The sequence below is a fragment of the Vipera berus genome, assembly GCF_964194415.1.
Source record: "Vipera berus genome assembly, chromosome: 15".
Taxonomy (NCBI): Eukaryota; Metazoa; Chordata; class Lepidosauria; order Squamata; family Viperidae; genus Vipera; species Vipera berus.
The window spans coordinates 9,362,982-9,380,884 of record NC_138218.1 but is presented as its reverse complement, the minus strand read 5'-3'; the positions used below and the strand labels follow the sequence as shown (position 1 = coordinate 9,380,884).

General features: G+C 47.0%; 1 protein-coding gene across 8 annotated transcripts in view; it reads left to right on the top strand.

Annotated features, from left to right (window-relative positions):
* The window catches only part of AK8 (adenylate kinase 8), a 48,024-nt gene extending 31,425 nt beyond the window's left edge, over positions 1 to 16,599 (top strand). For 4 of the 8 annotated variants that reach the window (XM_081339732.1, XM_081339733.1, XM_081339736.1 and 1 more), the window contains 3 exons: positions 1,595 to 1,736; positions 14,689 to 14,769; positions 14,964 to 15,790. In XM_081339732.1, the coding sequence (XP_081195858.1) occupies positions 1,595 to 1,736; positions 14,689 to 14,769; positions 14,964 to 15,234 (494 nt within the window). In that variant the 3' untranslated portion in view covers positions 15,235 to 15,790. The other 4 variants (XM_081339734.1, XM_081339735.1, XM_081339738.1 and 1 more) reach the window with 4 other exon arrangements.
* Positions 16,600 to 17,903: the final 1,304 nt, after the last annotated feature.

Below are 17,903 nucleotides of genomic sequence, written 5' to 3'. Positions count from 1 at the left end.
GGCTGAAACCTGCACAAGGTTTCGGATAAAAAGAAACCAGCAGCTTGACAATTTGGGCCCCGTCCTGATCCCTCGAAAGCCTGGCAGTTGACAACTTCATTTGACCGTTCCAAGCTCAGCCTCTCACCCTAGTTGTTCGCTTGAGGCCAAGCCATGCAGGAAGAAGCTGTTTTGTTTACCCTCATGGCAACGACAACAACACTCTTTCGTGGCCAGCCGGTGGTTGCTGACAACCTCACGGAAGCCTCTTATGAACAAAGAGGCCATTGACTCCGCCTGCCTCATTTGTTTTTAGCAACAGAAACGGACGTCGACAGGCAGTTTTCTGCCTGCTTTGCGAGCCGGGCTGTTTGTTCTCCTCAAGGGCAGCTTGTGTTTTATTTATTCACAGAATATCAGGGTTGGGAAGGTCTTTAGAGGTCTTCTAGTCCAACCCCCTGCTTGAGCAGGGAACCCTGTACTGTTTCAGACAATTGGCTGTCCAACCTCTTCTTAAAAACCTCCGGCGATGAAGCGCCCACAACTTCTGGAGGCAGGTTGTTCTGCCGATTGATTGTCCGCACCGAGAGGAAATTACTCCTTAGTTCCAGGTTGCTTCTCTCCTCGATCGGTTTCCATCCGTTGCTTCTTGTCCTGCCCTTCTGGTGCTTTGGTGAATAGCTTGACCCACCCACCCCTCTTCTCTGTCATAGCCCCTCAAAGATTAGAAGACTGCTAACATGTCACCCCAGTCCTTCTCTTTGCTAGACTAGACATAACTTGCTCCGTCATTCACGGATCAAACACATCCAGTCCCCTAATCACCTTTGTTGCTCTTCTCTGCACTTATTTATTAAGGCAAGTTATACGGAGAGCCACTTCATTCTTAGTGACTCTGGGCAGTATAAAATTTGCAAGTATAAAACCCCAATAATAATAATAATAAAACCCCACCAGCCTGGTGACAGAAATCAGACACGCTGCTTGATGGGCTCCGTTTCACTCAATTGTAATAAGTCGAGGACTATCTGTAGAGGGTCCCCTGCTCGGGGTCCCTTCCGACCTATTATTCTGTGTTGTATGCCTGCGTTCTTGGTCCTGCTAGATCAGGGGTCTTCAAATTTGCCTCTTTTATGACTTGTGGACTTGGGCTCCCAGAATTCCTCAGCCAGCGTGCCTGGCTGAGGAATTCTGGGAGCCCAAGTCCACAAGTCATAAAGGGGGGGCCAGGTTTGAAGACCCCTGTGCTAGATAGACCTCCTTAGGAGAGAGGATCTGGAGTGTTCCCCACCTCCCCATTCCGAGAGGTTTCTTTCGACCCCTGAAAGGCTATCATGGAATATTGGTCTTGAAGGCTCCAGGTTTGGTCTCAACCTGTCTGCCCATCCCGAAGCCCAGAGAAACAACGGTAGGAAAAGCGAGCATGTTGGCCTCATCCCAAAGAGCTACCCTTACATTCCAAATCAGGGCATTTGTGTGTGAGACTAAGATGTTAAATTGGGACCGAAGGCATCCCTTTCCTTTGCCGATGTCGTTTGCAGCTTCCCGCCGCTTCGCTTCCTGTTATCCACTGACGGCAGACCTGATCAAATCTCTTTTCTTGTTCCTCCTCTAGTGCCCGACAAGATTGTCATCAAACTCCTGTCAAAACGGATCAACAGACTGGATTGCTACGTTCGAGGCTGGGTCCTGCACGGTTTCCCGAAAGATGAAGACCAAGCCAAACGTATGCCGGGCGCCGGGATCTATCCGAACAGGTAATTTGACTTCTTTCCTTCTACGTCTGGAGGATGGCAGCCAATCTTTCCTTCATGGAATAGTGGTCTCTGAGCTGGGTGTTTTTCTTGCAGACATTTCTTCACCCAACTAGGTAGCATCATCAGTGTTAGAAGGGAGTGAGATTTACGGAGAAGAGGTGGAAGAAGAGGGCTGTGGGGTGCTTGATGGTTTTCTTGCAGACGTTTCTTCACCCAACTAGGTAACACCATCATTGTTAGAAGACAGTGGGAGGAGGAGGAGGAGGAGAACGACTGTGGTGTTCTTAGTGGTCTCTGAGCTTGTTTTCTTGCAGACATTTCTTCACCTAACCAAGTAACATCAGCAGCCTTAGAAGAGAGGTGGATTGGTCTCATTGTTGTTGTTAGTTGCGAAGTCGTGTCCGACCCATCGCGACCCTATGGACAATGTTCCTCCAGGCCTTCCTGTCCTCTACCATCTTCTGGAGTCCATTTAAGCTCACGCCTCCTGCTTCGGTGACTCCATCCAGCCACCTCCTTCTCTGTCGTCCCCTTTTTCTTCTCTTGCCCTCCACCTTTCCCAGCATGAGGCTCTTCTCCAGCGAGTCCTTCCTTCTCATTAGGTGGCCAAAGGATTTGAGTTTCAGCTTCAGGATCTGGCCTTCTAAACAGCAGTCAGGGCTGATCTCCTCTAGGACTGACCGGTTTGATCTCTTTGCAGTCCAAGGGACTCGCAGGAGTCTTCTCCAGCACCAGAGTTCAAAGGCCTCAATTCTTTGAAGTCTCACTGTATATATCTGCTTATCTGGGTTTTTATTGCTGATGAGTCGACGTTTTGGTCTCTATGTTTCCTTTCTGGTGATCCGAATTGTCTCTTTGGAATGTTGTGTAGACAAACAACATCCACCTGTGCTTCTTTAAGGGCCAGATCTGCCCTTCAAGAGAATGGGGGTAAGAGACACACCAGCCCTTCCACGAAAAGGAGGTGAGAAAGGAACCATTTGTAAAATCGCAGGTAGCTACTCTGGGTGGAAGCTGGGGTTGTAAATCACTTGCTTCTGACACAGGGTACAAAACACTCGACCTGCAGAGTGAAGTATGTTTCTAACAGCAAGAGGAAGGAGAGAGGGAAAAAAAGATCCTCTTGAAATAGAATTAGTGCTAAGGAATCAATCTAGCCACAGAAGCAGACAGGTATATATATATCAAACCCAATTGCAACCCTGCCTCTTGCTCATTTTTAGGGCAGCCCGGGTTGCTGAAATTAGGTTAAACTAAATTTACATCGATATCAAAGTTTATGAAAGCCCCCTTCAAATCCCTAAACAAAGTTATTGGTGGAAAGGCCGGCTTCTTCTGCCTTGGGATCGGCAGCTCGACCTCTCTGGCTGATCCAAAAAAATAAAATAAGCAGAAATTACCGTTGGGACCTCAATCCGTGCGTCTGTTTCTTAGAAGTAATAAATGCCCCCCCTCCTTCAGATCCCGTGTTTTATTTGACTTCCATCTCATAAACCTGCCGCAAATACTACTAAATTATATAACAGGGAACTGCATCAGTCTCTGGCCTCTTTCAATTTATGGAAAGAAAGACGAAAGCAGCCGATAATTGATAGCCGCGAAGAATGAGGGGGGAAAAAAAACAAAAATCAAGTTATTTGAGGGAAGTGGGCGAGAGAAACAAATTGGGCTATAAAATTTCTTAATATGTAATCATAAAACAGGCAGAGAGAGCAGGAGATTCCCTCTTCGCTTTCGGCCCTGGCATCCTGCAATCTGCCTCAGGCGAAGAAAAAGGAATAATTTATTTCCTGTTGCCTCAGAAAAAAAAAAAGTGTTTAGATTCGGCCTGGGTCAACGGAGCAAGGCAGGAATGCTCGAAGCCCCGGGAAAAGTTGCATTTCCCCCCCCCCCTCTGATTTTTCCTGGCACCAAATTAGCCGGCGGAACTCACAGCCACTGGGATGAGCTCAGCATTCGGCCTAAAGGGCTATTTTTCTTCTTAAAACAAAGACTTAGTCAAAATTAGGGCCGACCACGGTGTGTGTGTGTTGGGGGGGTGGAGGGGGAGACCAGGAGTGCCAAATGGGCCGGTGAATGTTGAACCCTTTCTACAGGGTTCAAAACTTTTTTGTCGCAAAGCGAGGCGGTTGCAAGAGTGAGTTTCGGCCCCCTTCCGCAACCTTCCTCGCCAACGTGGCGATGCGAATTGCTGAGTTGTTAAAATGAGCAACACGGTTGCTAAGCGAATCCGGCTCGCCCCCTTGACTTTGCTTGCAAGAGGTGATCGCCTGACCACCACCACCCCCTCCCTCCGGGACGCCGTGACCGCCGTAAATACGAGTCAGTTGCCAAGCCAGATGCTGTGACCGTGGGGACGTTGCTACTGTACAGTCCTAAGTGTGGGGGAAAAACGTGCGTAAGTCCCTTTTTTTTTCTTCCCCCAGCGCCGTCGTAAACTTTGAAAATGGTCACGAAATGGACGGTTTTAGCAGTTGGGGACTGTATAGACTGGACGAAAATGGAGGTTTTTGAAGGGGGGGAATCAAAAGGAAACACCCACAACTTTTTTGGGGGGGGGGTTGTTTTGTTTTTTTTCTCTTTTCTGCCCTCTCTTTCCCTTCACTTAGGATGAAGGAAAGAAAAAAAGAAGAAGGAAAAAAAGAAAAAAAAATCAAAGCGGCAAGCTGCCCTAGTCTAGTCGAAAGAAAATGGGGGATTTTATTTTCTCCCGTCTGGTGATTATTTGGACTTTTCCTGTCTCGGCCGGTTAGTTTTCAAGGTGGATTAAAGACAATCAGCTGCCAATTAATGGAGACCTGAACTAGAAAATGGCGTAGGAAACAGCCACCCAATTCAACGGCTGGGAGAGGTTAATAACCCTATTACTACCAGTTCTTTTCTTTAGCCGTTTGAAGAGCTCAGCTTTAGCCTTATCTTACACTTCCATTAATTGTGCTAATAAAACCTCCGTGACCTTCGCAGGGTGCCATTATCTCCCGCGTTTGCCAGACGTGGGCTGGCATACTTATTGTGGAATATGTATTCCGCCGACGCGCGCCGGGCTTGGCGTCTGGGAGGAAAGATTTTGGTTAAAAGATCACCCCACTTCCAATCCTCCCTCCTTCCCTCCTCTTAACATTTACCTGCTCTCCTCGGCGAGCCATCGAGAGAAAGGTGGCAATGAAAGGACGTGACTTCATTAACGCCCCGGGAGAAGTGTGCGTGTCCCGTGTTGCGGTTGGGAAGTTGTCGAAAGGCCAGCGAAGGGCTCTAGGTGAGAAGGTTAAAAAGAAAAAGAAAAAAAGGAAATTAATCACCCAACCGAGAACTAAGGAGAAGTTTCCTGTGAGGGACAACAGTTAATCGATGGAAGGGCTTGACTACAAAAGTTGTGGGTGCTCCCATCCCCGGAGACTCTTTTAAGAGCAGATTGGACAACCCTGGTGTATAGGATCTCCTGCTTTGAGCAGGGGGTTGGACTAGAAGATCTCTTGAGGTCCCTTCCAGCTCTGTTATTCGGTTCTTTTTACTCTGTTGCTGTCCTAGATAGGCTTGTGATGGCTGGATTAAATAACCGACATCGAATTATCCTCTTAGGCGGATGCTTCACTTCCGGCGAACGGCAACCCTTCAAGGTCACAGAGAGGAGAGACGGAGAATGTAGGCAGGGGAAAAAAAAAAGTCCTACCACCCTTGTAGCTAATGTCCTATCCCAGTAGTTCTCAACCTTGGTGACTTTAAGATGTCTGGACTTCAGCTCCCAGAATTCTCCAGCCAGTATTTGAAGTCCACCCATCTTCAAGCCGTCACGGTTGAGGAACGCTGTCCTATCTCATATGTGTCCTCGATGGCTTAGTAAATCATAGAGTCACAAGGCTGGAGGGGAGCAGAGAAAGAATCAAGCAGAAAACAATGCCCTAAACAAGGAACTATCAAGGGGGGGGGGGAAACCACACTCCCACCGAGACTGGCAGGGCCAGCTATTGGGAGCCAAACCCTCACTAGCACGGATGACATTACTCAGTTGGGTAATAAGATGTTTGCAAGCTCAAGAGTACTGTATATAAACAGAGAGCAAGCCACACTCCCTAGCACTGATGATGTTACCTAGCTGGGTTGTGAAAGATCTGCAATTAAACAACCAAGTTCAGAGACGACGAAAAAAAACCCGCAGTTCCCCCCCCCCTCCATCCTCTCTTCAAACTCCACCCCTTTCTAATACTGATGATGTTACCTGGCTGGGTCATGAAACATCTGCAAGAAAACAACCCAGCTCAGAGGCCATCAAGGGCACCACACTCTTCCTCCTCCTCCTCCTCCTCCTGTTCACCGATGATGTTACCTAGTTGGGTGGAGCAGTGGGCTGATGCCTCCTTAAGTAACACCAGCTGCCTGCAATCAGTGCAGGTTGGAGTCCCACCAGGCTCAAGGTTGACTCAGCCTTCCATCCTTCCGAGGTAGGTAAAATGAGGACCCAGATTGTTGGGGGGCAATTAAGCTGACTTTGTAATAATGCCGCTTGGGGGTGTGTGTGAAAGCCCTAATAAGCAGGCATATACATAGAATGAAGGCTACTGCTAAGCTTGTAAGCCACCCTGAGTCTTCGGAGAAGGGCGGGATATAAATGGAATTAAAAAAATAAAAAATAAAATAAATGAAACATCTGCAAGAAAACAACCCAACTCAGAGGCCATCAAGGGCACCACACTCCTCCTCCTCCTCCTCCTCCTCTCCACAAACTCCACTCCCTTGCAGTACTGATGACGTTACCTAGCTGGGTCATGAAACGTCTGCAAGAAGACAAGCAAACTCAGAGAGCAGCAAGGGCTCTGCAAAAAGGAGCATCCTTTCCCAGGCTACCTTAGTAGGGATTCCCACATGTCCAGCCCCCACCACTCTTGCCACCACAGCCCCTAGCTGTGTGGGTCACACACTGCCTTTAGCAACGCCTCCTCCTCCTCCTCGTCTCCCCCCCTCCCACCTTGCTATAGATCTTGAGGGTTGTGTTGAGTTGTCAGTGTTTTGTCTATATTTGCTTTAACCCAGATGCCCTGCCTAGCCTGTGGCGGCCAGATGTAGTCCCCTCTCTCTCATCAACAATAATTAGGCTTGTAAGACTAATGGAAGAAATCGTGTCTAATTACCTTACTGAAGGCCCAATTATGCTATTAACATTCGCCGGCAAGAAGCTAACGGCGGCAAGGAGAGCCACTCATTTGCATAGCATTAAGTTAATTGAGCTGGAAGCGAAAGGGCGGAGGACGGTGGGGTGGGCAAGGAGGGGGGGGGAGAGAAAGTGCTAGAGGGTTAGTATTACAAACTGGATAAGGATGTCCAGACTGGGACAATTAACCTGACAGTTTTTATTAATTAACGGGGATCTGATTACCTAGAAGGAATAGCATTGGGCAGAGAGAGAGAGAGGGAGGGAGGGAGGGAGGGAGGGAGAGAGAGGGAGAAGGACAGAGAGAGGAAGAAAGAAAGAGAGAGGGAGAGAGAAAGAGGGAGGAGGGAGGGAGAGAGCGAGGGAGAGAGAGACACAGAGGGAGGGAGGGAGAGGGAGAAAGAGGAAGAGAGAAAGGGAGAGAGAGAGAGGGAAGGAGACACACAGAGGGAGAGAGGGAAGGAGGGAGAAGGAGAAAGAGAGAGAGGGAGAGAGAGGGAGGGAGAGAGAGACACAGAGGGAGAGAGGGAGGGAAAAAGAGGGAGAGAGAGAGTGCTGGTGTGTTTCATTCTCAACCAAGGTAATGGTCAATTGGGGTGCAGTGAATGGAATAACGCGGTTTGCAAATGGTGAATATTCAACCTTGTTTTGGTGGGGAAGGTACAAATTCATGGTAGGAATAGCAGCAGCACTTGAACTTAGATACCACTTTGCAGTGCTTTACAGCCCTCTCTAAGTGGTTTACAGAGTCAGCATATTGGCCGAGACGTTGGGGGTGGGGGGGGAAAGGGGGATTGCATGGTAAGATCAAGCAATCCGAATAGAGCTGGAAGGGACCTTGGAGGTCTTCTAGTCCAGCCCCCCTGCTCAAGCAGGAGTCCCTACCTATACCATTTCAGACAAATAGTTGTCCCAGTCTCTTCTTAAAAGTCTCCAGGGATGGAGCGCCCGCAACTTCTGGAGGCAAAGCTGTTCCACTGGTCGATTGTTCTCACTGTTAGGAAATTCCTCCTCAATTCTAGTTGCTTCTCTCCTTGCTTTTTGTCCTGCCCTCAGGGGCCTTAGAGAATAGGCTGACCCCCCTCCAGTATTTGAAGACCCCGTGAGATGTAGTGAAAGGGCCTATCAAGCTACAGTAGGTCCACAGTTCTGAAACTGTGACATCTCTGTTGGCCTTGGGGGGAAAAAACAATTAACAGAGAATATTATCCTAATTCACCAGTCTTTGGGAAGGAGTATTAATATATACAAGCAGTATATTTACTTGTATAAGTTAGTATTATAATACTAATAAATACTAATGTATTATACGACGACTAATAAATGTACAATTATGTGTATGTTGCCTGCTCAAGCGATTATGCAGCTCTCAGTGGTATATTAAAAAAATCCATAAAATCCAATTAGTAGTATAATCTTTAATCCCTCCGCCCCAAACTTTAAAAATCTGCTGCTATCATTCAGCTTGCTCTCCCACAACCCAATAAGAGTAGTATATTTAACATCCCAAGGACGAATTCTGTTCAGATTTGGGAGGTGTTTTATCAAGTTGTGTGTTTTGGGAACATCTCTCCTCTCCTCTCCTCTCCTCTCCTTTCTCCATCCTTCCTTCCTCCCTCCCTCCCTCCTTCCTTCCTTTGTCCCTTCCTTCCATCTTTCTCATCTTCCTTCCTTCCTACTTTCCTTCCCTCCCTCTTTCCCTCTTTCTTTTCTTCCTTCCTTCTTCCCTTCCCTTCCTTTCCTTTCTTCCCTCCCTCCCTCCTTCCCTCAAATACTAAATACTAAACCACCCTGGAATCTATCTTTCTTTCTTTCTTTCTTTCTTTCTTTCTTTCTTTCTTTCTTTCTTTCTTTCTTTCTTTCTTTCTTTTTCTTTCTTCCTTCCTTCCTTCCTTCCTTCCTTCCTTCCTTCCTTCCTTCCTTCCTTCCTTCTCTCTCTCTCTCTCTCTCTCTCTCTCTCTCTCTCTCTCTCTCTCTCTCTCTCTCTCTCTCTCTCTCTCTCTGCCATTGGCCTTTTCCTATTTTGATTGTCTCTTCTGGCTACATAGAACCTAGAACATTTTAGTGAATGTTATTTGACCGTACGCCAAGCGCAAGGAAGCGCCAGCAAAATCCCATTATGGTCTCCTACAAAGACGAGGGGGATCAGACTATTTTCCAAAGCCCCTGAAGGCAGGACAAGAAGCAACGGATGGAAACCAACCAAGGAGAGAAGCAACCTAGAACTAAGGAGAAACTTCCTAACAGTGAGGATAATTAACCAGGGGAACAACCTGCCTCCAGAAGTTGTGGGCGCTCCATCCCTGGAGGTTTTTAAGAAGAGGCTGGACAGCCACTTGTCTGAAGTAGGATAGGATCTCCTGTTTGAGCAGGGGGCTGGACTAGAAGACCTCCAAGGTCCCTTCCGACTCTGTGACTCAGTGTTCTATGTTCTAAGAAGAACACTCCTGACCGATGTGGAAATTTGGCCAGCCGCTGACATATTACAGCAGAGACATAGATGCAAACAACCGAGGTATTTGGGAACAATGAAATATGCATGGCGATCAGTCACAGCCTTATAAAGTCGAGCAATTAGCCGCGTAATCGGAGAAAGCCGAGGCAGGCCCGGCCCGGGGATGGAGTTCCCTATTAGTTAAATGCGAGTTTTTTGTATTTCTGCTTCCCATCAAATCAACTAACACTTCCTTTAATTGGCTCATGAATTATACAGCCTGGGGGGGGCCCTCGCATTATCATTTAATGACCAGTAAACATTCCTGCCTCTCTCTCTCTCTCTCTCTCTCTCTCTCTCTCTCTCTCTCTCCTTCCTCCTTCCTCTTCTCCCTCCCTCTCCCCCCACCCCTCCCACCCCATTGCAAAATGCCCACTTGCTCATTAATTCCTTAATTTCAGCAGATGGAAGGGGAGCGATGAACGGTTTGGCAAGACAAAATCACCTCCGGCAATGGGGAGAAAAAAAAAGAGAGAGAGAGAGAGGGGTGGCGGGGAGGAAAGTGGTAGGAGGGACATTTAGGCTTTTTTTAAAAAAAAAACTATTAAAAAGGGCTGTCAGAAACTCCATCTGTGAGCTGTCAGCTTCTTGGACCCCCACCTTCCCTTCCATTTTTTCTTTCCTCTTCTTTCTTCCCCCCCCCCCACCCACCACGGAAGAGTGACTGACGTATATCCCCACGTAGCCTTGTCAACGTATCTTTAAACATCAAGCTGGCGGGTAAACCAAACCCAATGTAAATTATTTCTTGTCTTCCTTGTGGGGTGGGGTGGAGGGGGGGCGCACGCGGGCAGGCTCCCCTTTTCTCTGTCCCCATGAATATTTCATGCTAGGTTGCATAAATATTAATTCTAATAGCTGTGCACTGCGGTTATTATTTCTGTCTTATGACAAATATTCATAAAATATTCAGCAACCCTTTTTGGGAACATTTACACACTTGATTGTGAAACGGGGTGTTTTTTTGGGGGGGGACATGCTTAAACATATTGGGGTACTCTTGATGGACTGGTTCCCCTCCCTCCCCCCTTCCACCAGCCCGCACGGTGCCTCTGCTTCTCTCCGTCCTCTTAATTAATACTCTGAAATATAAATATTTAATCGGATTTATTTTGCGTTTCCCCCAGAAGCGAACCCTATTAAACTGGGAAGGTTCGATTTGACAGTATTTAAATAGCCAGAATGTATTCTCGATTAGGAGACAGGTTACTTCTGACATGCATGTAAAATGGCATATGATTGGTTCTTGTTTAGCCCTCTCTGTTTGGGCCATCTCCTTTTTTTCTCACCACCCCCCCCAAAAAAAAAAGAGTATTATTGAAGGACATAAATCTTGCCCTTATTGGGAAAGTTCCTGTCCCACTTGTTAGGGGTGCAGCATAGGACTGCATCTCTTTAGGAAGGACAGAGGCGATGAAATATCTTTTTTTCTACCACCACCCCCCTTGCATAAAACGAAGGGGAGGCATTTGCTGCTTTCCCAAACGACTTTCCAAAGAAATGCAGCTTGTTTATTTAAGCCATCTAAGAGGACACTTTGACTCAGATGGGCTGTGAAAAGAGCATCTCACACGTCTGTGGACATTCTCAGTCACCCAGGTCGTCTCAAAGATGCTTTTTCAAAAAGGCAACTGGACTTCCTTTCCTTTCCTTCCTTCCTTCCTTCCCTTCCCTTCCTTCCTTCCTTCCTTCCTTCCTTCCTTCCTTCCCTTCCCTTCCTTCCTTCCTTCCTTCCTTCCTTCCTTCCTTCCTTCCTTCCTTCCTTCTTTCCTTCCTCCTTCCTTTCTTCTTCCTTTCCTTTCTTTCTTTCTTTCCTTCCTTCCTTCCTTTCCTCCCTCCCTCCTTCCTTCCTTCCCTCCTTCTTTTCCTTCCTTCCTTCCTTCCTTCCTTCCTCCCTCCCTTCTTTCCTTCCTCCTTCCTTCCCTTCCTTTCTTCTTCCTTTCCTTTCCTTCTTTCCTTCCTTCCTTCCTTCCTTTCCTCCCTCCTTCCTTCCTTCCTTCCTTCCTTCCTTCCTTCCTTCCTTCCTTCCTTCCTTCCTCTCTTCCTTCCTTCTTTCCTTCCTCCTTCCTTTCTTCCCTTCCCTTCCCTTCCCATCCATCCATCCATCCATCCATCCATCCATCTATCTATCTATCTATCTATCTATCTATCTATCTATCTATCTATCTATCTATCTATCTATCTATCTATCTATCTATCTGCAAGCTCTCCCTCTTCCCAGCCACGTGGGATTTAGCCTCTCCAAAACCTGCCATGTGGAAGAAACCCCACCCCACCGTGCAAGTAAAGTGAGGAGGGCGGGGGTTTCTAAACAGCCCCCAAAGGCTCTCCAGTCATGGTGGCTCTCTTTTTCCTTGATCCGTCAAGTGCCATCAGAACAAACTCCCAGGGGAATTTCCCCATGATGGAATAACAAACGAGAGTAAGGAGGGAAGAGAGAGCCGTGAATACGAATGAGAGAAGGAGTTGGGGGGCCTTCTGGGAAGCTGGTGGACCAGGCTGAAGGAAGAGAGTGAGCCGGAACGGGTGGCGAAACCCTAACCTCTGCCTCTGAAGGCGGTCTAGACCTCTCGAGGCTCTTCAGATATTTGCCCTCCACGAATGTGGGGCAAGCAGGAGACGGTTTCCTCCTTGTATCGTGCTAGCAACGTTCCTACAGTGGAGAAGCTCCCATGTTTTCTTGGAGTCAATAACGGTGGGGTGGTGTTGGTAGAAGAATTGAAAACCCAAATCTTCCTTCTTTTGGGAAACTTCATCAGCCTGTATGTAGGTGTCTAAGGAGGAGAAGGACGAGGGGAGATGCGATGGCCGTCTTCCAATACTTGAGGGGCTGCCACAGAGAAGAGGGGGTCAAATATTCTCCAAAGCACCCGAAGGCAGGACAAGAAACAATGGGTGGAAACTCATGGAGGAGAGAAGCAACCTGGAATTTCCTGACAGTTAGAACAATTAATCAGTGGAACAACCTGCCCCAAGGAGTTAGTGAATTGCTCCAACACTGGAGGTTGTTAAGAAGAAATTGGGACAACCGTTTACCTGAAATGGTATAGGGTTTCCTGCCTGAGCAGGGGGCTGGATTAGATGACCTCCAAGATCCCTTCCAACTCTTCCATTCCATTCTGTATTCTATTCTATTTGATTCTATTCCGTATTCTATTCCATATTCTATTTCTGTTCTGTTCTGTTCTGTTCCCCTCTAATCATCTTCATTGCTCTTCTCTGCACTCTTTCAAGAGTCTCAACATCTCCTTTGGAGACAGAAGGAGCCCTTGTCATTTTAGGCAGAAAGTTGGGAACACCGCTTTTCCCATCCTTCCACGTCTTCCCACCAACTTGCCTTGAATGCTGACACCGCAGCGGATAATAAGACAGACACCCAAACACACACGTATCGGAAGACGAAAAGCGCATTTCTGACAAGCCATGTCCAAGATGCATTTTGTTAGCGGCTTCACAAAGAAAAGAGTGGGGTTTTTTTTAAAGCTTTCTCTCTCTCTCTCTCTTTGCCATTTTCAGCTGTCTCCCCTTTTCTCGCGTTCCCCCCGACAAGCTTTCTTGAGATGCCTTTTCCCCCTTTTTGTGTTTTGTTTTGTTTTGTCGATTTGAACAAAAATAATAATAATGGGGAAAGAGTATCAATTATCGGGGCGATACAAAAGACTCGCCTTCCCCCTCCCCAGCCCACGCGCGCTCCCTTCTTCCCTTTCTCTGCGAGAATATTCATCTGGAGACACGTCGTCGTCGTCACAAGTTATTCATTCTGACAATTCTGTTTCCTGAGTGTTGTCGGGCAACGGAAACAAAGCTGAAACAAAATGTTTGGAGTTGTAAAGGATAAAAGACGGTTGGAAACTGTATATTCTCCTCCCGTCTTCAGAAATCATTAGATTTCTCGGCTTTGCTTTTTTTCTTTCTTTCTTTCTTTTTTTTCCCCCCACGCCAGGCTGAGTTTCTGTTTGGTGTTTCTCATCTTTCCCCTCCCCCCCGTCCCGTCCCCCCCCAAAAATAAATAAATAAATAAATAAATCCTGCAATTGGGGGACGGAAATTATTATCTGCAAACATCTGACGAGCAAACCGGAATGATTTTCATAACTTTCAGTTCTACAAAGGTGCCGGCGCGGGGAAAGAAAGCTGCCTCTTTTATCTGATTCAATTTCTCTCCAGCAGATGTAAAATGTTCCTTTTGGTGGGATGTCTCGAGCTTGCCAGCCTGAGAGGCAGCCCACCAAAGCGAAAATAAAATAAAATAAAGTAAAAATTACAGCGTAAAAGCCAAGCAGAGGAACTGAAAGTGGGAAGAGAGCTCACAGAATGGTTTAAATCGTGAGCCTTGGTGGGGCAGTGGGCTAATGCCTCCCTAAGTAACACCAGCTGCCTGCAATTAGTGCAGGTTCGAGTCCCACCAGGCTCAAGGTTGACTCAGCCTTCCATCCTTCCGAGGTGGGTAAAATGAGGACCCAGATTGTTGGGGGCAATTAAGCTGACTTTGTAATAATGCCGCTTGGGGGGGGGGCGCGAAAGCAGGCATATACATAGAATGAAGGCTATTGCTAAGCACATTGATTTGTGCTTCTTAGATTGTAAGCCGCCCTGAGTCTTCGGAGAAGGGCGGGATATAAATGGGATTAAAAAAAAATCGAAATATAATTCCTGTCAATTGGGCCCGAGTTCAAAAGCCGCCAGGGCACGGTCTGCGTTCTTACATCAACCCTGAACCTGGGGGAGGCGGGCAAAGTTGCTGACTTGGCTGGATTGGCCCGGCACAAACCATAAACTGCATTGCACGAGACACACACCCCTGTGATTAGGAGGTGAGGTGAAGCAGGAGTCCTCAGCTTAATGACCGTGACGGAGACCAAGCCAAGGCGGTTGTTAAGCGAATCACGAGCCTGTTAAATGAGCCGGGCCATATTTTGAAACTTTATTGCCACGGGTGGTTAAAGGAATCCCTGTAGAGACTGGGTGACCGTTTGTCTGAAGTAACTAATAATCAGGTTGGAAATGGGCCTTGGAGGTCATCTAGTCCAACCCTTGCTCAGGCATTTCGGACAAAATGGCTGTCCAAATAGCCTAGGGTTTCCTGTCTGAGCAGGAAGACCGCCAAGGTCCCTTCCAGCTCTATTGTTATTTAGTTAAGCGAATGGTGAGGTTGCGAAGTGAATCGTGCGGTCGTTAAGTGAGGAAAGTCGCTCCAAAGGACTGGGTTGTCCTGAGGAAAAAAAATCGGCCGGCTCTCCCTACCGGGGTTGACCACTGAAATGTGTGTGTGTTTTTTTTAAAAAAAAAATCTCGATTCTTCTTCTTGCCAGGATTTTTTTCCTGAACGTCCCAGCTGAAACCGTTCTCGAGCGTCTTTCCTACTCCATGGTGGACCCGATCAGCGGAGAAAGGTTAGCCGCATTACTCGATATTGCTCAGGGGGGGGCGGCTTTGTGCGGGGTACGTGGAGGAACCACGGTTTGCCAAACAGGACGTGGCAACATTTGGGTGGTTAACCACAAAGAAGAGGCCGGTATGGGTTGATCCGAGGGGGGGAAAGTGCCACAGTAACGTTGCCGTTTCCCATTGGATCTGTTTTGAACAGCCATTCTCAAAGAGAGTGGAGGAAACCAGTCAGTCAGAACATCCATTCATCCATCCATCCAGAATCACAGAATAACGGAAGAGACCTTGGAGGTCTTCTAGTCCACACACCCCCTGCCCCCGTCAAGCAGGAAACCCTGTATCATTTCAGACAAATGGTTGTCCAATCTCTTCTTAAAAACCTTCATCCATCCATCCATCCATCCATCCATCCATCCATCCATCTTCTGGTTCTGGTTCCTTACAAAGACATAATTTCACGAAGTCCTTGATGCTCTCTGAGCTGGGTTGTTTTCTTGCAGATGTTTCATAACGTAGCGTCGTCTAGGCTAGAAGGCAGTGGAGTTTTCAGAGACGGGGAGGAAGAGGAGGACTGTGGGGTCCCGGGTTGCTCTCTGAGCTTGGTGGTTTTCTTGCAGACGTTTCTTCACCCAGCTGGGTAACATCATCAGTGCTAGGAGAGTGGCTTGCCCTGTCAGCGTGGATGGGAATGGTCTGGTTAGTTCTCGGATTGGGCTGTGGTTTGCTCTTAGCTCACTTGTCTGAGTTGGTAGTTCCTTGATTGGGGCGTTGTTTACGTCTTGATTGTCGGTCTAATCTTGGCGTCATTCTCAACTTATCTGGGCTGGTTGATTGCCGGTGAGCAGATATTTGGCTCTCTTTGTTTTCTTTCTGGCTTTTTGATTGTCTCTTTTGACTGGTGTGTAGACGGTGGTTCATCTCTTTCTGCTTCAACCGGCCATCAGCCAGCAGAGTCGTTTTAAAGCGACGGATAAAACACGACGGTACAGTGCAGGGAGTTTGCATCACGCATTCCTTCTCCTGAGTTTTCTGCCCTCTTCTAGATACCACACCCTGTACAAACCAGCCATCACCAAGGAAGTCAACGACCGCCTGCTGATTAATCCGAAGGAGATGGAAGAAACCATCAAGAGCAAAGTCGACCTGTATTTCAGGCTTTCCAGCAGTCTGGAACAATATTTCGAAGGCGCCATTTTTATCAATGGCGATCAGGACCCGCATACGGTATTCGAGTACATCGAGAGTTTCTTGATCAACCCGTTGCCGGTCAAAGAGATCTGGGATCTGTAGTAGCTCAGCCTCCGTAGTAAGGAAGCTGAAAACCAATTCCCAATCTAAGGAGAGCTGGGGGTGCGGGGAAACAAGGAGTAATTTTGAAGTTTCCTAAATGAGGAAGTCCACGGGAAGCCGTAAAATGAGTTGGAAGTTCTTAAAAGTTGAGTAGTTCTCCTTCAGGTTTGCTTTGATTTCTCTTCCTGGGTGAAAAGGCCAAATGGCGCTTTTCACACAACCCCTCCTGTGTTCCTGCTTTTGGAGGGGGGAGGGTGACACTTCTGAAGGACAGGATACAGTGTCCCCTTCCCCAAATTACTGTTTATCCCTTTGTTCTTCCCAAGCGGAAGTTTTTTTTAAAAAATAAAATAAAATAAAATACTTGGATTGTTAAGCGGGCAAAAATTGGGTGAACCCAGCTTTCTTCCTTTGACTCCTGTTGTGTTTGCTGAAAAAAAAATCCCATTTCTTCCCACCTTGGTTTGGTTTAAACTGTGAAGAGAACATTATTAAAAGCTTCTTGAATCCCAGAAAAAGACATTCCAGTCTTTTCATTTGATTTTTTTTTCCTTTCTGGCGCCAGCTAGGTGAATCTTGAGAAAGCGCGTGATGGATATGGCATTTTTGTTTGCTTTCACGGGTTATCCATGGCCTTCAGGTTTTAATTTAGCACTGTTGTGCTGTGCACATGTGGGTCTCTGCACTATTCAACACACAATGCTGAATAGGATCCAGCCCTTGCCTCACCTCCGTGCGTTCCTCTTGCATAATTTTTGACGCCCTCCACTGTTCTTTTAGATTTCCAACAGGGAGATCCAACAGCAGGAAACCCTATACCATTTCAGACAAATAGATGTCCAGTCTTTTTTTTTTAACAAAAAAACTTCCAGTGTTGGAGCATTCACAGGTTCTGGAGACCGGTTGTTCCACTGATTAATTGTTCTCACTGTCAGGAAATTTTCTCCTTAGTTCTAGGTTGCTTCTCTCCTTGCTTAGTTTCCATCCGTTGCTTCTTGTCCTGCCTTCAGGTGCTTTGGAGAATAGCTTGACTCCCTCTTATTTTATTTTTTATTTTAATTCCATTTATATCCCACCCTTCTCCGAAGACTCAGGGCGGCTTTATGGGGCAGCCCCTGAGATATTGGAACAACACTGTTATCATGTCCCTCCTCGTCCTTCTCTTCATTAAACTAGATATACCCAACTCCAGCAACCGTTCCTTATGTTTTAGCCTCCAGTCCCCTGATCATCTTTGTTGTTCTTCTCTGCACTCTTTCTAGAGTCTCAACATCTTTTTTTACAGTGTGGTGACCAAAACTGGATGCCGTATTCCAAGTGCGGCCTTACCAAGGCCTTCTAAAGCGGTACTAAAATCTTGATTCTATCCTTTTGTTAACGCAGCCTAGCACTGTGTTGGCTTTTTTGGCTGCCGCCACACACTGCTGCCCCACATTTAAGTGATTGTCCTCTTAAGAGTCCAAGATCCCTCTCATAGTTACTACTACTGAGCAAGGTACCACCTATAATATACCTGTGCATTTGGTTTTTCTGGCCTAAATGTAGAACCTTACTTCTTCCACCACTGAATTTCATTTTGTTAGATAGTGCCCAATGTTCAAGTCTGTCAAGATCCTCCTGTATCTTAAGCCTATCTTCTGGAGTGTTGGCTATTCCTGCCAGCTTGGATGTACAGGCTGCCCTCGATTTTCAATTATTTGTTTAGTGACCGTTCAGAGTTACAACGCCACTGAAAAACAACAACCGAGGATTGTTTCTTTTTTTTTTTTTTTAGACTTAAGGCCGTCGAAGCATCTCCACGTGATCAAAATTCGGATGCTTTGCCACCGCTTAATATTTACGACGGTGT